Below are 12,128 nucleotides of genomic sequence, written 5' to 3' on the forward strand. Positions count from 1 at the left end.
AAACACAAAATATCTTAATTATTATTTAGTTTCTTGAATGTATTTGATGTTATCTACCACTATACTAATACTGGGTAGGGCCTCCTTTTGCATATAAAACCCTTTATGCATGGACATCTTCTGTTTCATGGATTTGAAGGTGTTGAAAACATTCCTTGAAGACTCTGGTCCACGTTGACATGATTGTATCAGGCATACTGCAGTATTAAATTCTACTATATCCCAAAGGTGTTCAATATCTGGGAATTGCATTGGGAAGAACATTTGTTACATGAATTCATTTTGAGATTGCTGTGGATTTTTGACATGGTGCATTGTCATGTTTAAAATTATTATTAAATCTATTAGAAGATGGGTAAATTGTGGAAATTAAGTGATACACATGACCAACAATAACATTCAAATAGACTGTGGCATTCCAGCGAAAAATGATATTAACCAAACCAAACCAAACTGTGACATACAAACATTCCCCACATCATTACACCACCTCCTCCAGCCTGTTGACACAAGACAGGTTGGGTCCATGGATTCATTCTTCTGGTGTTCTGTTGCCATTCATCAGGACCAGGCAACATTTTTCCAGTCTTGAACTGGCACACCTTTGCTCAATGCAGCCTCAACGTTTTGATTTTGGTTGACAGTAGAAAATGGCATTATATTCAGCTATTGTAGCACATCCATCTCATGGTTTAACATGTGTATTCTAAGATGTTTTTCTGTTCACCACAAATTTACAGAGTGGGTATCTCACTGTCAGATTGAACCATTCTCACCATTCTGTTTTAAACTCTTTTATCAACAAGGTGTTTCTGACACAAAACTGCCACTCACTGGATTTTTTTTCTTTATTGCACGAAACTCTAGAGACTCTTGTTTCTAACAAAATCCCAAGAGATCATCTGTAATCAAAAAACTTAAACCAGCCCATTTGGCACTAACAATCTTGCCACAGACAAATTTAAAGAGATCACATTTTTTCCCACTTTCTTATGCCAATTACCTAAAGATGCTGGCCTGTATCCACTTGATTTTTGTAACTCGCTGCTGATACCAAATCTAACAGTAGTAAATATAGTCTGCATCCCTGTTAGTTAAACTATATTTATAACTATTAAGCTATTAATAGTTAAGTGTTAGTTAAACCATTTTTGAGCTTGCATGCTTTTACCTCATAGGTTAATATCCTATACTTTAATATGTACTACAAAGATTGTCTTTTATTTTGTTGCAAATCCCCTGATGTGTTTCTCTGAAGCATCCTCAGTAATAGTCCTATTTGAAGCAACCTAATGGAAAGGTAATAACTCAATCTGATAATAGATGTGCTTATGTGCTGTGTTTTTGTGGTGTAATGCAGTAGGATGGGTCAACATGCCATTTTGATCATTCAGACAAGGTTATATATAAACGTCCTGAGAATAAACAGGAATGTACCCATGTTTTATTAAAATAATTTGTACTTTTATTGTTTAACACGCCGTCCTGAGGACCGACTATCAAGCGCAATGCAATTTTAAACATTGTCTCTGACCTCTGATCACACCACTGAGAGGTATATTACTCCTAAAGCATTTGTAAAAACATAATGAATTCTCTTTCGCTCATGCTGATGTAAATTATTCCTGCAGCATGTAGGTATTTTAAAGTCTAGAACGATTAGAAAACTAATATAGAAATAGCAGTTTTAATCTAGTTGTCATGAGCCACTGAACAAATAGGATTTTTGGTCAGGCCATTTTTGATAGCGTTGTACAAAAACACGAAAATATTGCGGCATCATTCAGATATAGTTCTATAAAAATTGATGCCATATACCTTCATTTGTAGAAGACAGGGCCCTGTCTAAATTTCAAGATTTCTTTTGAGCCAATTTTAGCACCTTGCATTCAATACAGCTCTCAATCTTACATTACAGTCACTATGATTAAAAGTTGTACAAGCAGGTTTGACTGACCAGGTCCTACGTCTCCAATGACCATATCTAAAATCAAATGTTTCCACCATCCAATCACTGATCACACACTTTTTTGTTCTTTGTTTTAACTCTCATTTTGGCATAACCGCTTCCTTCATTTGCGTTCTCGCTAGAAATGATCGTACTCTATAAATATGTCCATCGTTGACTCGACTATACTTTGTGAAGTATAGGGAAGACATGCAGGTGGTTGGTTTGAAAGATAGAGAGAGACAGACAGAGAGATATGGAGATGGATGATCTTCTGTGGCAACTCCTTATGGGAGCACCCGAGATAAAGATTTCTTTTTTAACAAAATGTTTTAATCTTTTATTCTCTATTTTTTATTAAAACTATTTGTGCACCACTCATATAAGCACATCATATGCAAATAATATTCAATACTTTTTTGACATTCTGATCAATGAAATGAATGAAAAATGAGTCTGTGACGTCATCTGGCGATTTTTTTTTTTTGGGTGCTCTCACTATTTCCCACTGAAGCAAATAGACAACACTGTTTGTATAAATGTAAACTATTCATCAACCTGGCTCGTGTTTGGGAGCGCGTGACAGGAGAAACAACCAAATTAAAACTTTGATCAAAAGTCTTGAATGGTAATATGAACAAAATTGGTGAGGTTCGATCCGAATCCGGATGCTCAGGGTGATCCTGTGTCTTTAAGACGCGCTCCGGCGACACGAGCACTGAAGGGGGCGCGAGGCTGCAGCCTTAGGGGCGCGCGCAGCGCAGCGCGGCGTTCATTCACTACCGAGAGAAAGCGCGAGCGGGGACGGAGCGCGAGCGATTCAAAACCGGCCACGTGAACGACCAACTCCGCGAGAGTGGTTTCATTTTGTTTAGAAGGTGGGGAAGAGGAAGAAAAAACAACCCGAAAGACCCCGCATGCTGTTTGGAATTGATACACACGGGACTTGAGATCTGTGCTTGAGTCGAGTTAAACGGACAGATGGTTCAAGGATGTCCGGGAGAGTAAGGCTGATCCTGCGGTCTGAAGTGTGGTGAAAAGAAAATTGGTGCGTATTTGGATGGAGCTATTTATCTTTCTCAGTGTGACTATTTGGAAGTGAGCAAAACTTCCAATAAAAATAAAAAAAATAAACAAAACAACAAGAACGGATCCTGTGGATGCAGAGCGGACGCCGAAGGTCCGTTTGTATCCATCCATTGCGCGGAGTCGCGGCAGAGCTGCAGGGAGGTGATGGAGTTTCCCCGGACTTTGCATGCTTTATCGGTTATATGCATGCTCATCTGCTGTATACATGGTAAGTTCCGGTGAATTCTTTGGTGTTCAAGTGATTTCTCGGTATATAAATATGCAATTTAGTATGAAAAAAAGTTCATATGGTTGCGGCTTGTATCTCGACTGCTTGTTTCATCCCCAGTCCTTTAAAAGGACACGCAAAACAATAGCAGTTGAGATTGTTTTGAGAGTCGGGATGCTGTGGTCTATGCACACTGATTTAACAGAGAGCATGAACTGTATGATGGTTAAATGAGCGATTTGATATACAACAAGCAAAAAAATGAGGTAAAAGACACCTACTCGGCGCCTTGGTTAAGCGGAACGCCGGTTATCCAGCCGCAAAAACAAAATGCTCTCACAACCTGGTCACATACATTTTTATACAATCTTTATATTTTCCTCTTGTCCTTAAAGTACCAAAGTGACTCCTGAGTCTACCCTTTCTCTGCTTTAAGTGATGTTTCAATGCCGTCGACAACTTATATTTACTATTATAATTTTCTTTTACATTTTATGACGTCATAAAATGTTCTATGAATATTTAAAATAAGTAGATGTATATCTGCTTTCATATTATACTCATAGACAGTAAAGGAACACATTGCCCAAAGGCAGATGTTTCTAAAATAACTAGATTAAAATAATTACGTATTTATTTCCACTCATAAACAGCATTATATGCCTTCTCTGTAATAATGTTGGCTGTTCGCGTTTATTGTTTTTCCGTTTAACTGGCTTTGCTGCTTCGCAAAAGCTACAGGGTAGTAAACGCCGTCTGTGAGATTTGTTCCCTGATCTACCAGCAAACACAGTTGTACAGTGACTCAGGAGGCCACACAGGGGGCAAGTAGGGAAATAATATTTACTGCTGTCAAAAGAAATCTATGGTCCTATGGTCTTAGTAGTCACATTTTACTCTATTCTGACCTTTCAAGCCAATGCTTGCCAATTTATGATTCATTCTTGGTATAGGTTGACTGAATTTCGCAATGAAACCCTTTTAGTCCACTGATGTTCTCTGGAAGGCGTTTAATATACCAGCATTATGCATGTAGTGCCTGCTGGCTATCTACTCACCCTTTCTCACCTGATAAAGTTGCGGAGAAAAAGAGAGGCTAGAGTTACACCTAAAGGGCTCAACTTTGTCATAGTCGTCTGCAACACTCCGGGGCAGTTCGGTATGTGAGTGTGTGTAATGTAACTAGAGGAGTTAGTGCAGGTTCTTTGTAAAGGTTTTGAAATAGCCCTGAAACAGCTGTCAATTTTCTCATGATTGCCCGCAAACTTACTCTTGAGGCATGGAGAAGCACTTTGACGAGCGAATAATGATACCATAAGGGACAGACAGATCATAACGGTGTACGTGAGAAAATGCACAAAATCTGCATTGTATTTTGTCTTTCCTTTGAATACTGTGTTATTTAGTCTGAAATACCACAGGGTCTTTTCTGTAGCTAAATAAGAAGAATTTTAGGGCTTAAACCCCTCCATTTTTGTTAATACTGATTAACTGATGCCCTGATGAGTAACTATGAGAGTGTGTGTTTGTCAGAGGTTTGGCCCAAGCAGTTGTCTTGCCCACAGTGTCGCACAGACATACTCCACCCCTTGTCCGTGTACACAGTGCGGTCTCTTAAAAAAAAAAATTAAAGAAAAAGAAAAGAAAAAAAGTCTTCTCCAGCTGAGTGTGCTCTTCTGTATCTTTCTGCAGCTTGTGCACACTCATACTGGCTATCTGATCCTTATAAGAACACAATAGAACTTATATCCTTATAAGAACACAATAGAACTTTCAGACCTTCTCTTTTCAACAAGTCCACTGATAAAGCATTCTCCCTTGCCTGCACCAATTCAGACTGATAAATTAATTGAAAAATGTATTCAGACATTTGTATCTTATTGATTTAGTATTGGATTCATCATAATTAAGATGTGTAAGAGCATCTCCTTAAGCTCGAACCTCCTAAAGCTCAGAATTATGTAACTGATTGCCTACGCGAAGTGAAATCATGTTAGGTTAGTGAGACAAGGGCTGCAGTGATACTTGTAAAAAAATCTGTCTGAGGGTGATGTGGCGCTGATGGGTTGAATAGGGCCACAAGACAAAGCTTCTGCATCAATCTCTCGTTCCTGTGGCCCTGGTTGGCAGTTTGCGACAGCTTAATGGCCATTGCACATCAGTTCCAGTTGTTGTTGTGGTGACCCCAAAGACAGAGACGAAGGGACAAATCCTTGACCAGTCAACACAGCCGTGCAGTTAACAGTTTGACTAGAGCTGGACATTTTAAAAGCTTGGTGTACATCTAGTCTTATTAAGGTGTTGACATTTCAAGGCTTGTGGGTGGTTTGAAGAAAAAGCCAAAGTGGTATTGTGTCTTTATTGGCAGCAAGGCCAGTACCTGAGTAAGATTAAGTGTAAAAATCTTTGATTTAGGTATGGATTTATATTTAAGGAAAATACCTGCCTCGTTGTGCCACAAGGACAAACTGAGTAAAATAAACTCATATTTGGCCTATTTTACATCATCTGACAAACAGAAACTGCATTTTAATGATGGGCGATGCATCATATCTAGATCATTGAAGACAATTTTATAGCCTTCAGTATGCATAATATACTTAGTATACTTGGTATCATATAAAAAATTATGTGTGACTATATAGTTATAAAAAATGACGATCGTTATGGGAAAGTAATCAATGCCGGGGACGTTTGATGCCACCCAGAAGTTTATTCTTACATTGAATTATGTGGAAGCTTCAGTATCCTCGACTTAGTCATCCTGAAGCAACAGCTTAAGGTCTGTTTGATGCAAAATGCTGACACTGGAGACTGTCCATAATTGTTAAAAAAAAAGGCTCCCTGAAGAAAGCTTTAATGATGAAACATTTTTTTTTTCTTCGTTAAACGATAAGGTTTTAAATCAAGTCGCATTACAAGAACCATCTGTCCTACAAATCTGTCCTATGACTATGGGAGCCATCTGTCCTACAGCTACTATAGAAATGATAACCAAATAAACACAAGTACATTTATATAACCCTGAGATTTTCATCAACTGATCAGTCAGCTCTTCTTGTGATATAAAGGTGATTAACAAGGCACTATTAGTTATAAAAGAGAATGGCTATTTCTGTGATAAACGATGATACATACCTGTGGCGCTCCTAGAAAAGTCTATTATGATGTTATTTATCACATCAGTATAATATTTTTTTAACCAGGTCGTCATCAGATTCATCTAAAAAATGTTTTTTTTTTTATGAATATAGTGACACAAGATTTCTTTACGTTAAATTTTAGATTAAACGATAAACTCAGAAATCAGATTTAAAAAATAAAGCCCACAAAGGCAATTTTTTATGACAATTCTTCTTGACTCTAGTCACGGACTTCACCATTACTTATTTTTTAGTCTAGCATTATTGAGCCTGTTGTTTTTTTTTTTTTTGATAGGATCTCACTTAAAAGCAAAAGATTACAAGTCTATACAAGACTACAAGACTAAACTAATTTTTCAATAGTGATTATAGACTCAGGTGTGTGCTGATTTCTCCCGTCTGGCTCTGACGCCTCTCGGTATCGGAGTCAACACCCTCAAACCGAGCTGTCTCCAGTTGTCAAACAGCAGGAGTGTGTTTTGTGTGTTTGCATACAATGAGTTTGTGTGCCATCCTTTGAGGCTTCAGTGTATCATTTGAGATTCAGTGACTTTGTTTTCTTTCGTGCTGTTTGCTTGGTGAACTGAATAAACTTAACCGAGAGACGATGTGTGTGTGTGTGTGTGTGTGTGTGTGTGTGTGTGTGTGTGTGTGTGTGTGTATGCGTGTGAGTGAGTGAGAGAGAGAGAGTGTGTGTGTGTGTGTGTGTGTGTGTGTGTGTGTGAGAGAGAGAGTGAGTGTGTTGTGCTTCTGAAGGACACTGTAAACACAAGGCCTCAAGGCCATGTGTGCTCTCTCATCAGGAGCCCTGAAACTAATGACACAGTCTCTGTCTGCACTCACAAACATACGCGCACACACACACACACACACACACACACACACACACACACACACACACACACAGCAAGCACACACGCTCCCTTAGCTCTATTTACTCCACGCTCGCACTATCCCTTCTTTCTTTGCTGTGATTTGGCAGCGGCTCCCTGCCACCATCAACAAACTTGAAAAAGCTGGAAGAGCTTTTGAAGAAAGAAAAAAAAATCCAAACACTTGCTTTTGCTCTGAGTTTAGAATGACTTTTAGGCAATTTGGCACAGGTTATTACTGCCACAATTGTTGTGTAATGGGTCTACCAATGGAGATTGCAGCTTGTAAGTTGATTGTATTGATCCCCGGAAGCAATATGAAGGACAAACTGAATGTGACTCAAACTTTCTTTATTTTTGGGGGAATTGTTCAAATGCTAGCAAGGTGCATTTTTAAATTTTATTTTAATTATTATTATTATTATTTCAGTAAACAAGCAGCACAGACTGATTTTGATTAGCCTTATTCTATGAGAAACTGTTTCCTACAGGGATGGTGATTGGCTGCTTGGTATTAACAAGTTTCCCGACAGAAGCGCATTATGGCTAATCTAATGAAACAGAAAATGTCAGATGTATTTCTTTTCTTTCACTCATACTAGATTGTTACCCTTTTTTTGTGGCGCAAAGCAGCTCTACAAAACGTAGATTCAAGATCCCTGGAAATGTATGCTATGAGGAATATGAGTAAGAATCCGTGAGAGGAACCAGACTCAAAAGGAAACTCATCCTCATATAAATGACACCAGATTATGCAATTATAAATGATAAATGAATATAATTGTAATATAACTGTGTACTATATGGTGATAAGGTGCAATCATGATTATAGTTTAGATAATAGTTAGTATAGAGTCTTTCTAAGTATATAATTTTGAAGTCTAATATTTTTCTATAATCAATTGATTTAGAAAGTATCTAACCTGCACTGTGTGGACAAATGTTTGTGGACACCTGAGCATAAGATTCATATGTGCCTTTTAAATATCATATTGTACACATTTGCTGTTATAATAACCATTACTCTTCTGGAAAGATGTTTTAGTAGATTCAGCCACCATGAGGATAGTAAGTCAGGTACTGACATAAGTGGAGGAGGCATAGGTTCAGTCAGCATTTCAAGTCATACCAAAGGTTTTTCTATGGTTGAGGTCAGAGCTCTATAGCAGGCCACACAAAATCTGGGGAACCATCTTGTTACGCATGTACAATATAAATAAGGATTTATCCAAAGAAATCACACTTAATACCAGAGGTGTGAATGCCCCACTTGACTTAATTGGTTTTAAGTGTAACTTTTACATTTAGTTTCTGTAGTAAATGTTTTTCCAGATGAATAAACTGTCATTAATTTTTTTTTTCCTCTGGGTGCTCTAATCTAATGCGGTCTCAGCAGTGTACCCAATGTTTTGAGTAGTTTAGGGGTTTTCCTAGCCCCTCATTTTGACCATTTCCTGTAGTAATCATCCACCATCAAGGAAACAGAAAATATCCTGGCTGTGATCTGTTATCTTCTGGAGCAAATTAAGGGTAGAGGGGGGGTGTTTGTGTTTGGTGAAGGAGAATGTTTAATGATGATACATGCAGTGCAGCACAAATTAAATATGCAGATACTGATGATCACATGTCTGTTTAAAAATTTTTATTGGCATCTTTGCAGTGCCAATTCTTGCTTTGTGTTTGCAATTTTGACAATATGACTTCTGTTATACTTATTTATTGCGATTTGTTTAACAAAAGAGCAAGGGTGGTTATTTCCAACTAAGAGTAATGCTGATGAGGATCAGTGGTTTGGTTTTGAGGTGAATGATCATGAATTTAATTGCTTTTTCCCCTGGTTTCCTCATTGAATAATACCGGAAAATAAGGGTTTCTCCCAGTGTTGCGTGAAATCTTTGTCAAAAACCTCCAGACTGCTACCCATACTACTGCATTCTGAGTTAGAATTGTTACCACACAGACATAACTCCCCCTCCTCCAAACTAAACATGGTCGACCTATATGGGCACTTGAGGCAGGCAGGAAGTGCAGAGGTGGGATTCCGTAGAGACTAATCTGCTGCATTGAAGAGGTTTGTGGGCCACCACTGGGAGGACCAGGAAACTGATGCTATCTGTGCCAGCTGTGGTATGCCGACTACCCTAGTAAACTCTCCAATCTTTAGCCAAATCACTGGAGGGATCTGTTTCAGGAGGCCCTTGTTTTCAGCAGCTGCTTCGAGGCTCCACTGTCTTCACTCATGCACAATTTAGCATTCATACCCCGCTTCTTCTCTTCCTGCATCTCCACAGGAAAAGTCAAGCCCCCCTCTGGAGATATGTGATACCATCCACATATATTCCAGATGTATTTTTCGTTGGCTTTGAGAGCGCGAATTAAACAGGGTCAGAAGGAAAAGACTGCGGTGTTGTTGTGTGATGACCTTGTAGAGATGGAGTAGAGTATCACAGCAAACTCCAGAAACTATCCACAGAACAAATAAAATTTTGTGTTGGGGGTAGCATAATCCAAAAGGTTAAAAGGGGAAAACATCGAGATTTCTGTGTTTTGATTGCTTTTAGCATTTTTGAGTTGCAAGCGAAAAGGAGAAAATGCCAGAGGCAGTCTGGACCTTGTCTGAGCTGTAGCTCTGTGTACAGGTTTTTTCCCCCTTAAGCTATCCCACAGAGAGTGTGAATACAAGGTTACATGACTTTCCTTTACTATCTTCTATAAAGGCACCACAGAAAAAATATCTATAACTTCTACTGAGAACTACAAATACCCACTGGCTCAAGCTTTTGGATTTTTGTAGACAAAAAGCTTTGAGCAGCATAAGAATGAAATATTCTTAAAATATTGATGTGATTAGAAGCCCGTCGATGAGCTGTGTTGAATATTTAGATTTTCATCCTTAGGCCTGACATATTCTATGCCATTCTGTTTAAAATGAATACAGACACTCATCAATAATGATCCCTATATTGAATTGACCATAATCCCAAGGCACACTTTGAGTAATTATTCATTAAGCATAATATTTAAATCATGCAAATGAAGGGTTTTCTTTCCTTCTGCGCATCGTGAAAACTGTCAGAATTACTTGTGAAAAAGTTTAACCTACAAGAGTTATTCCCTCGCTTTGAACTACATCAAAGCTCATATAACAGACAAAGCCTGAACTCTGAATTTTTATTTTCGTGAGATTACATGACACCTTCCTGTCTCTTCCTATTGGAATGATCCTAAACTTTGCCACAAATACACTCCTTTCTGAATTCCTCAAATAACTGCTCCTTAACTACTTCAGAACCTGCAAAAAGGTTTTTCATAGCATTTTTTCTAAAAGTGCCAGGATTTCATGATTTCCACTTTTGAGTAATCCATCCTCAGTTTGGCCAAAGAGTTGTTTGTCCCTGAGGAAAGCACAGCTTTTGCTGTGTAATTTCCTTTGAGCCATGTGACTGGTCCATTTCATCCTCCTTCCTTCCCCCTTAGTAATGGGACATAGCTTTATGGCTTTGGGTTTGTATTCTCATGCAAGTGTCCCTTTGTTGTGCCTGAGTGCAAAGAAAAGTTTGTTGAAGAAAGGGTGTTCAAGGAGACACCCCCACCTCCTAACTGAACGCAGCTAGGCACTGAATGAACATTTGCAAATCAATTCCCAGAAACCTGGAGAAAAAAAACAGAAGGAGGGAGACTGTAAAACACCAAAGTTCGGTTCAGGGGGATGGATGCCGACTGAAAAGAATTGCAGATGAAGCTGAAAAAAAATGTAGCGTTCTCTGATGTCTTAGTGTTATGTTTCTCTGTTCCTGTTAACAGCCTGGCTTCTCAGATCCACATACAGTAGGAGATTTTTTTTCAGTGCAGAAGCTATGGTGCTCCTGCTGTGATCACGCTTTCATCCCTGTCATGGATCAGCGCTTTCAGAATTCATTTAAAAGTACGGTTATGACATATCGTTTCTAGGCATTTAGGATTAAGGAAGCTACATTTGTGTGAAGATTTAGAATGTGATAGTAAAAAAAATACTAATCCAGCATGATTCACTGATACCTTATATCTTAATACTCACTAAGGTCATTAGTCTTAAGTCTCTTCTGTATGTGTGTTTTCCTCAAGGCTTCAAAAGAAAGGACAATTATTGGATTGACCTCTGACCTATTCCTCAATGGTTACCATGAGAATAGCACCTCCACACCGAATATTCGGAATATTTGCATATCATTAGGCTTCTTCCTTCATTGTTGTCGTTCCTTTTTTTACATTGTGTACAAAATTACTATTGTAGTATTAAGACATAAAAAAAAACAAGTGTCAAGTGTAGAGTGTTCTTATGTCTTGCACGAGTATAAGTCCTGGTGATTTGTTGCATATTTTGTTCTGTGGAGATCTTATTTGACACACACCCCCACCCTCACCCCGTCCTCGGTTGAGGAGATAAATCTGCTTAGTGCTAAAAGCCCATTCGGAGAGATCAGAGGAGTTGGCAGAACCTCGCCTTCACTCTCAGAGCTGGCATTCACATCCTGTCCTTGCTCAAGACAACAAGGTCAAACATTCACTCAAGCATAAGTGCTGTGTAAGTTTGAGGGCATGACGCTTGTGCTCAGCAATGCTCGTGCATGCTCAGTCACTCGCACTGGCTAAATATATCTCACCAATATGGCCTTATGATTTCAAATTAATTTTCTAAAGGAATAGTTACTAACAGTTACGATGAAACCGAGTGTCAGGATTTAGCGGTGTTATGGAACTTAATTTGAATAAAATGCAAAAATAGTGATTTTGCTGTACTGAATTTCCATGAATTTTGAATGCAGGGGTGGAGAAATCATAAATTTCTTATTAGCCCATCAGGCAAGTATACACACCAATATGTTACC

The 12,128-nt window shown here is 38.6% G+C and overlaps 1 protein-coding gene across 2 annotated transcripts in view; it reads left to right on the forward strand.

Moving 5' to 3' along the window:
- The first annotated feature begins 2,615 nt into the window (after positions 1–2,615).
- The window catches only part of robo3 (roundabout, axon guidance receptor, homolog 3 (Drosophila)), an 80,056-nt gene continuing 70,543 nt past the window's right edge, over positions 2,616–12,128 (forward strand). The window contains exon 1 of one of the 2 annotated variants that reach the window (XM_046861355.1): positions 2,616–3,245. In XM_046861355.1, the coding sequence (XP_046717311.1) occupies positions 3,182–3,245 (64 nt within the window). In that variant the 5' untranslated portion in view covers positions 2,616–3,181. The remainder of the gene's footprint in view (positions 3,246–12,128) is intronic. The other variant, XM_046861354.1, reaches the window with a different exon arrangement.

The sequence above is a fragment of the Silurus meridionalis genome, chromosome 11, assembly GCF_014805685.1.
Source record: "Silurus meridionalis isolate SWU-2019-XX chromosome 11, ASM1480568v1, whole genome shotgun sequence".
NCBI classification, from domain to species: Eukaryota; Metazoa; Chordata; class Actinopteri; order Siluriformes; family Siluridae; genus Silurus; species Silurus meridionalis.